Source organism: Setaria italica, chromosome I (genome assembly GCF_000263155.2).
Source record: "Setaria italica strain Yugu1 chromosome I, Setaria_italica_v2.0, whole genome shotgun sequence".
NCBI lineage: Eukaryota > Viridiplantae > Streptophyta > Magnoliopsida > Poales > Poaceae > Setaria > Setaria italica.
The window spans coordinates 37,914,935-37,923,502 of record NC_028450.1 but is presented as its reverse complement, the minus strand read 5'-3'; the positions used below and the strand labels follow the sequence as shown (position 1 = coordinate 37,923,502).

The window sequence follows — 8,568 nt, the reverse complement described above, 5'->3', positions numbered from 1 at the left end:
GCAGCCACCGTAGTCCGGAGAGCGATGTTACCCCGTTCGACTCAGTGTGTCTTCCTCGGGTACTCCCCGGATCACAAGGGGTACCGTTGCTTTGACCTCTCTTCTCGGCGGGTCCTCATCTCTCGCCACGTGGTGTTTGACGAGTCCGTCTTCCCTTACTCCACCACCACCCCACCTTCTTCCACCTCCGACCCTGATCTCTCCTCCCTGTTTCCCACTGACCCGGTGGACCAGCCACCGCTACCGTTCTGTCCTGCAGGTACTGCTCCACCGTGGTTCTCCTCGGGCTCGACGTCCACCGGTACTGTCCCTGACCCTGCGCCCAGCACGGGTTCGACGGTGCCGGCCTCTGGTGCTGCTTCTTCCCCTTCGCCCTGCGCGGGACCGGTGGCACCGCCCGCAGCACCTGCTGTCCGGTTTGCGCAGCCCGTCCGCGTCTACCAGCGCCGGGCGCGGCCGGCTCCACTGGACCTGCAGCCGGCCCCGCCACCGCCGTCGCCGCCTCAGTCATCGCCGGTGGACTCTTCTCCACCGGCGACGCCTACACCACCTCCACCGGCCCCGACTGCCCGTGTCGCGCCGACGGTGTACCATCCGCCTCTCCTACACCGACACCCGAGTCACGTTCACCCTATGGTGACGCGACTTGCGGCTGGTACCCTGCAGCCCCGGGCTCTTTCAGCGATGCCCGGCGCGCCGCAGTTTTCTCCTGTACCCTCCTCCGTCCGCGGCGCCCTGTCGGATCCTCACTGGCGCCGCGCGATGGAAGAGGAGTACGCGGCGCTCCTCGCCAACCAGACTTGGGATCTGGTGCCCCGTCCGCCTGGCTCCAACGTCGTCACCGGCAAGTGGATCTGGACTCACAAGCGGCGGGCTGATGGTACTCTTGAGCGGTACAAGGCTCGCTGGGTTCTCCGGGGTTTCACTCAGCGCCCTGGTGTCGACTACGACGAGACGTTCAGTCCGGTGGTCAAGCCAGCTACTGTCTGGACTGTTCTCTCACTGGCTCTCTCCCGCTCCTGGCCCGTGCATCAGCTCGACGTCAAGAACGCCTTCCTGCACGGCACTCTGACTGAGACTGTTTACTGCAGCCAGCCAGCGGGGTTTGTTGACTCTTCTCGGCCTGATATGGTTTGCCGGCTCAACAAGTCACTTTATGGCCTCAAGCAGGCCCCTCGAGCTTGGTATTCGAGGTTTGCTGCCTACCTCCTGACGCTGGGCTTTGTGGAGGCCAAGTCCGATACTTCGCTGTTCATTTATCACCATGGAGCTGAGACTGCTTATCTACTGCTCTATGTTGATGACATTGTCCTCACTGCCTCCAGTCCGTCCCTCCTACGGCGGATCATCACCTCGCTTCAGCAGGAGTTCGCTATGAAGGATCTGGGTGTGCTCCATCATTTTCTTGGGGTCACTGTTGAGCCTCGTCAGGCCGGCCTCTTTCTTCACCAGCGGCAGTATACTCTTGATATCCTGGAGCGAGCTGGGATGACTGACTGCAAGCCCTGCTCCACTCCAGTTGATACTCAGGCCAAGTTGTCAGAGGCCGCCGGCACTCCTGTGACAGATGCTACTGCATACCGGAGTCTGGCTGGGGCCCTTCAGTACCTCACCTTCACCAGGCCAGATATCACTTATGCAGTTCAGCAGATTTGCCTTCACATGCATGATCCCCGAGAGCCCCATCTCACTGCTCTGAAGCGCTTACTCCGTTACCTCCGGGGCACTGTGGACTACGGCCTCCTTCTTCACCGGTCTCCCTCCACTGAGCTTGTTGTCTACACCGACGCTGACTGGGCCGGGTGTCCGGACACTAGGCGCTCTACCTCCGGCTACGCCGTCTTTTTGGGCGGCAACCTGGTGTCCTGGTCGTCCAAGCGTCAGCCGGTGGTCTCCCGCTCCAGTGCCGAGGCGGAGTACCGCGCTGTCGCTAACGGCGTGGCTGAGGCATCCTGGCTTCGGCAGCTCCTTGTCGAGCTCCACACTCCTTCTTCCCGGAGCACTCTTGTCTACTGCGACAACGTCAGTGCGGTGTACCTCTCCACCAACCCTGTTCAGCACCAGCGGACCAAGCATGTGGAGATTGACCTTCACTTCGTCCGGGATCGGGTCGCCATCGGCGATGTTCGGGTCCTCCACGTCCCGACCACCTCTCAGTTTGCTGACATCTTCACCAAGGGCCTCTCGTCACCCGCCTTCACCGAGTTTCGCTCCAGCCTCAACATCACCTGTGGCTAGTTGCGTCTTGGGGGGGCTTGTGTGTGTGCCTTTCTTTTCATGTCCAGTCTGCAACTCCGCTGCGTCGGTAGTTCAGACTGCGGGGGAGTGTTGGTGTACTATGTGTATTAGGGCCCAATAGGCCCATGTAAGACATCTACATAGCTACCCTCTAGGGTTAGCCCATAATCGATCTATTACCTTATAGTACTTCACATGTCACCAATCCCGTCAGTGAGGCGATGGAATCCCCGATTAATCTGGCGACAGCGTCTGTTGTTTCCTCTGTCAGGACGAGCGCCCAGTGGATCAAGTGGTCGTCTGGACTCAACCTGTCCATTGCCATTATTTCTCTATTCCTCGCGTTCGCGGTGGTTTAAGAATGCGGATCGCGTGATTAGGAAAGGAGAGCGGACGCACGCTGGCAAAGCGAGGGTGGTTAACGGAAGCTTTGTAAACAATTAGCTGCGGACAGGTCGATGGGCTCGGATCATACGGAATGGCGTCACGCCCGGTGATGGATGTGATAAGGCGCTGTGTTTGACTAGCTACAGGTTGAAGAATGGCGTTTGTTTGGTTTGATTTGATCATGTGGTTAAGGAGCATTCCGAGCTGTAGCCACAGTGTGTAGGGTTACTGTGCAGCTCTGAAGCTAGTGATCGTAGATTCATCCGTGCAGAAGGTTTCTTCCTCTCGTCGCGTGCGGTAGTCAGATTTCTCCTGATGCGTCCTGTTTGGCCGTTTACCTTTCCCATTGGCTTGAGCATGAAGTCAACATGCCTGAACAAATGACTAGACAGCATGAGGGTTTTTTTGTGCTTGTTTTTGTTACTTTTTGAGAGAGTTTTGCAAGGGAGAAGGAGAAGATTGGGTACACATTGACAATACCTTATCGAAGAAAACACGCTGACAACGCAGGATCAAGTTACTGATGGGTTTGGTATGGGGGCCTGCCTAGGCGTGGCTCTATGGGCTGAATTGCTGTTGTGCTTGGGTTTTAAGATCAGCTCATGTCGTGGGTGGTTCCTTTGCTTTGTGCAGCAATCCAGCCCACACAAGATGAGCGGGCCGCAACACAATCTGGGCTTGCCACGGCCTACGGACCGTTCACATTACGTGGGCTTGCTTGGTTGGGCTGCCTTGGGCATCGAACCTTCCCGGTATTTGAGATTCGTGCAATTAATAAGGTCCATCGGATCCACAACAAACCTAGACCCTAACTCCCTCCCCTCCCTCCCTTGCCTGCGCCACCGTCCCTAGGCGGCCCCGTTGCCGCCGCCCTCCCCTTCCTCCCCTATGCACGCCGCCACCCCATGACCGCCCCGCCGCCACTGCCGGCCCACCCCTCCCTTCCCGCCGCCATCGGCTAGGTGGCTGTCCTGCTGCACGCCGCCACCGAAGCCGGAGAAGAAGGTTGGAAAAAATGTTGGTGCAACTTTTTTTTTGAACAATGTTGAATTCAACTTTTTCTAAAAAAGCATGGCTCAATTAATAAATGTTGGTTCAACTTTTTTGAAAAAATATTGGTTCAACTTTTTGAAAAAAATGATGGTCCAACTTTTTTTAAAATGTTAGATAATACTTTTTATTCAATATTTTTTTTACAGTGACCCATCATCAAATAGGTTGGGGAAGAAGGTGAGAAAGAGGAAGGTAAGGTTGAGATAGGCGTCGGTGGGCTGGAAGTTTAGATTAGATAGGAGCCCCCGCCTTGCGGCATCCGGCCCGGCGTGGCAGCTCGTGGCTGCGCCGGTGCTTCGCGGTGGTGCGAGACCGAGAGCGCAGAAGAGCCTCGTCGCTAGAAGCGAAGAGAAGAGAAGAGAAACCCAAGCAATCCGCCTCATCCCCCGCTCGCCACGATGCTCGCGACCGCCACGCCGGGCCTCCACGCCGCCGTGCGCCGCCTCACGCTGGCGGCGCCCGCCGCCGCGGCGCAGGTCCGCTGCGTCGTACGCCTCCCACAACGGCGCCCGGGACGTTCCGCCTCTCTGCGCGCGGTGGCGTCGGCGGCTGCGGCGGAGGCCGCCCCGCCCGCGAAGGATGGGGCGGAGGAGCTGGGATTCCAGGAGATGACGTCCGGGACGCGGCGGCGGTACTACATGCTCGGGGGAAAGGGTGGGGTCGGGAAGACGAGCTGCGCGGCGTCGCTGGCCGTGCGCTTCGCCAACGACGGCCACCCGACCCTCGTCGTCTCCACCGACCCCGCGCACTCGCTGAGCGACTCCTTCGCGCAGGTCGCTAGCCCCGGCGAACACCTCTGCTTTGAGATGTGTTTGACTCTCTAGATTATTGTTCTTAACTAATTCATTTTATTTCTCGGCGTTTCAGGATTTGACTGGCGGGTCGCTCGTGCAGGTAGAGGGTCCTGATGCGCCCCTGTTTGCGCTCGAGGTTAGTAACATTTGAATCTGAACGGTGAGAAGAAGTTGTGAGACGCGGACAGCAGAGTAGTAGTACAGTAGCTAGAGTTTTGGTTTCGATAATATAAGCATGCATGTAAACTGATTTCCATCAGCTTTAACCTGTGCAAGATGAAAATACGTAGACAATTAGTCACATTACTTGTTTCTCCCACACAAGTTGCACACTATGATACCTTTTGCATTTTTTATGAAATGGTAACAGGAAGGCCAATGCAAGTGTTTGATGTTTGATATTTTGAAAATACTGAAATTTTAAATCTGATAATCTGTTTACAAATCACAAGTGTTAATGTTTGATGGTACAATAGGTAGTAAAGGCTGGACTAAGGATGTACGTATGACTTAACCTTGATTGATGTGGATAGTTCTCAGTCACGCTGGGAATTCTAATGCAGAAAAATCCTGATAACTGTTAAATGAAACAAATGTTTAGAAATCACAAGGGCTATTGTTCTATTGTACAATAGGCAGTGAAGGCTGGACTAACAACATGTGGTGTATTCTTGAATGGTGTGGATTGTTCTTTAGTGTGGCACGCTGAATGCAGATAAATCCTGAGAAGGCTCGAGAAGAGTTTCGGACAGCAAGTCAAAAGAATGGAGGAACTGGGGTAAAAGATTTCATGGACAGCATGGGCCTTGGAGTGCTTGTTGAGCAGGTGCATGGTCATATTTCTGTGTGTTTATGTTTCAGAGCTGTGACATCTTACTATCTTGCTTGATATTGGTTCCTTTCTGTAGTTGGCTAACTGTGATCTTATCCAGTACAGCTTGGGGAGTTAAAATTGGGTGAGCTTTTGGACACGCCACCACCAGGATTGGATGAAGCAATAGCAATTTCAAAGGTGAGAACATGTTTGTGTGCTTACGGTATCCCTACTTTTTCTTCCTTTTGTAGTTTGTAATTTGCTGCTGTCGTGTCATTTAGGTTATGCAATTTCTTGAAGCACAGGAGTACAGCATGTTTAGCCGCATTGTATTTGATACTGCCCCTACGGTAATTACCATGTATCATTTTGTATCCAGAGTTGACTCCAGATACCTGATCACAATATCATCTGTTATTTGCTTTCCTTGTGGACAGGGACATACACTTCGGTTACTATCATTGCCAGACTTCCTGGATGCATCCATTGGAAAGATCCTGAAGGTATTGTTAGCTTCTTCTGTGCTTTTAGCTATCATGCTAAGATTATACGATGCTTGCTATATACTGATTGCCGGATGAAGAACAGTTGACTTGTATTGCTTTTCAGAATCATCTTGTTTTACTTTGATGGCTAAACAATTTAAAAGTGATTGTATGGCATTATTTATTTGTCGCTATTCATGCAATTTTCAAATTATGTCGTTTTCTGTTACCTCATTTAACTTGTGAAATTGGAAATCTGTATATCCTGTTTGTATATTCATTTGCTCAACACATGGTTATAATTTGTTCAGCTCAGTATCGGTGGTCTCGAACAATGTTTTGACCTCAGATACCTTTCCATCAACTGCTTGATATGACCAGATACAGAGACTGCTTGTGTACAGTTCTTTGTCCACCCCAACTAGCGTCCCTGCAACTCAACTAGAATTTTATGTGAAGCCATTCTCTGGAACTCTTGGCTTATGTGTGATCAGATTAGTTTTTTTTTTGGTGGTATATGACAACTTGAAAGGGCACTTGTGTAATGGTGCTTCATTTTTCCCCAGCTGAGGAGCAAGATTGCTTCTGCGACATCAGCTATTAAATCAGTATTTGGACAAGAGGTTCAACAGCAGGATGCAGTAAGTGTCCTGCCCAGTTCCTGTGGAATAGTTTATTTTTATTCATGGGTGTTTCAAACCTTTAACTCATATTCCTCCTACTAAAGGCCAACAAATTGGAGCAACTGAGAGAAAGGATGGTGAAAGTGCGAGAGCTTTTTCGTGACACGGAATCAACGGAGTTTATAATTGTGACAATCCCAACGGTAACAATTGTGCTCATAACTCCCCAGCCCCCTTGCATATGCTTATGTTTTCTTATACCCTCCCCTTTTCGTTTGGTTTGGCATTTTTCAGGTGATGGCAATCAGTGAGTCATCAAGACTACATTCTTCATTACAAAAGGAAAGTGTACCTGTAAGAAGACTCATTGTGAACCAAGTTCTACCACCTTCAACATCAGACTGTAAATTTTGTGCTATAAAAAGAAAGGTACAAATGATACCATTCCAAGAGCTTAGATTTTGACTAGTAACTAGTTGTAAAAACCACCAAACTGCAGGGACATTTACACATTTTCTTTCATGCAGGATCAAACACGTGCCTTGGACATGATAAGGAGCGATCCAGAATTGATGGGTTTGAACATTATCCAAGCACCGCTTGTGGACATGGAGATCAGAGGTGTTCCGGCTCTCAAGTTTTTGGGTGATATTGTGTGGAAGTAGCTTCTGTAAGGAAAGTATAGTCACTTGAGGGTGCTTAATAGCTCAATTTGACTGTTAGCCCGTTGAGAGCTGCTGCCCAGTCAAGCTGCTTCGCAAAGTATGGACACTTAGCAGTTGAGCCAGCTATCAGCTTGGGCAGTTGGGCAGTTCTTCACAGTTTGGATGCTGGTAGCATACGCCAATACTTTAAATCTGAGTAAATGGCCTCCAACTGGAGGGAATTGCTGCACTAGCGTATGATACATTTAGCAGTGAGGCTGGATTGGATTTATTTCCAGATCATGTCAACTGAGCTGAGATGCGTAGCTTCTTTATCCCTTAGATAGTGATACATATGCCCTTTTGGCTCCATGACTTCGGTAAAACTTTGTTCCTCTATATGAATCATGTAAATTTTATACAAGAGGTGAGTTTTCTCCCCTCCTTTTCCTGCTGCAATTGTTCAGGATCCTTAACCTCGGTTTCTTTGCATAGAGCCTTGAGGATTTGGGATCGCTGATGTGTATAGCAGGCCAGCCGGGTCACCATCTGAGCAATGCTTGCTATTGGCACGGTAATTCTGGGTATTGGCACGATAATTCTGGCTACATTTAACACAAGGCAAGGGTGCTGACAAGACGCCCGCGCTGCAGGGGAGCCTGCAGTTGAGCCACATGGTACGGACGAGGGGGAGGACGCCCATGCTGCAGGGGGAGGCCTGCAGTTGAGCTACTGGGGTGGTGGGCTAGCTGCGGGTCTTGGATTCTCGCAGCATGCATCCGCGCGCCGCCGCTCCTCGTGCAAGCCGCCGCCTCGTGCGAAAAGCATTTCTGCCGGTTTTGGCAGCACTGCCAGCTCTGTGCTCGGAAGTGCTGGCTGCGCAGCACTGCAGCTGTAGCTGCAGCAGCCAGCATCCAATTTCCTGCAGCAGCTGTGAACCGGGTGTACACAAGATTAGACAGGAGATGGAGATATTTAGGCAGGCTGATGGAGATATTTAGGGCCCGTTTGGCACGGCTTTGGCTCATGAAAAAACAACTTTGGCTCTAGCTCATCTGGAAAAGCAGCTTTTTCTGGCTCTGGCTTATTTTGAAGGAAAACATTTGGCAAAACGGCTTCTCCTAGCTTTTTAGATTGGAAAGAAGGTGTCAAATGTCCAAAATACCCTTATATTTTTCTCTTCTCTTTTCTTTTTTTTCTCCTCATTTTCCTTTTCTTTTTCTTTCTTTCTCTTTCCTTCTCCCCTTCTTTTCTTTTCCCCTCCTCTCTCCTTATCCATCCGCTCCTCCCTCCCGACCTTATCCGCACCCGACCGCCTGGCCCTCCTCCGGCCCTCCAGCGCCACCCCACCGGCCCCGGCTCCGTCCGCCGCCAAGGCGCCGCCTCGGTCCTCCGCCGCCACAGCGCCGCCCCGGCACTCCTCCGCCCCTCCGCCGCCACAGCGCCACCCTGCCGGCCTCGGCTCCTTCCGCCGCCACGGCGCCACCCCGGTCCTCCTCCGCCCCTCCGCCGCCCTGCCGACCTCGGCTC

At 52.0% G+C, this 8,568-nt stretch overlaps 1 protein-coding gene across 1 annotated transcript; it reads left to right on the top strand.

The window, feature by feature from the left end:
- Positions 1–3,919: 3,919 nt before the first annotated feature.
- On the top strand, positions 3,920–7,497 carry LOC101784083 (ATPase GET3). Its single transcript, XM_004953812.4, has 10 exons — positions 3,920–4,451; positions 4,546–4,608; positions 5,188–5,298; positions 5,410–5,484; positions 5,568–5,636; positions 5,724–5,789; positions 6,338–6,412; positions 6,499–6,597; positions 6,689–6,823; positions 6,922–7,497. Exons 1-10 carry the CDS (start codon positions 4,077–4,079, stop codon positions 7,057–7,059), a joined length of 1,206 nt encoding a protein of 401 aa, XP_004953869.1. The 5' UTR covers positions 3,920–4,076; the 3' UTR covers positions 7,060–7,497.
- The last annotated feature ends 1,071 nt before the right edge of the window (positions 7,498–8,568 follow it).

Excerpts from the sequence above, each read along its gene's own strand:
- LOC101784083 (XM_004953812.4), top strand. The coding sequence starts at position 4,077 with ATGCTCGCGACCGCCACGCCGGGCCTCCACGCCGCCGTGCGCCGCCTC. Across the intron at positions 4,452-4,545 it reads TGAGCGACTCCTTCGCGCAG|GATTTGACTGGCGGGTCGCT; the intron begins GTCGCTAGCCCC and ends TCGGCGTTTCAG. Across the intron at positions 5,790-6,337 it reads CCATTGGAAAGATCCTGAAG|CTGAGGAGCAAGATTGCTTC; the intron begins GTATTGTTAGCT and ends ATTTTTCCCCAG.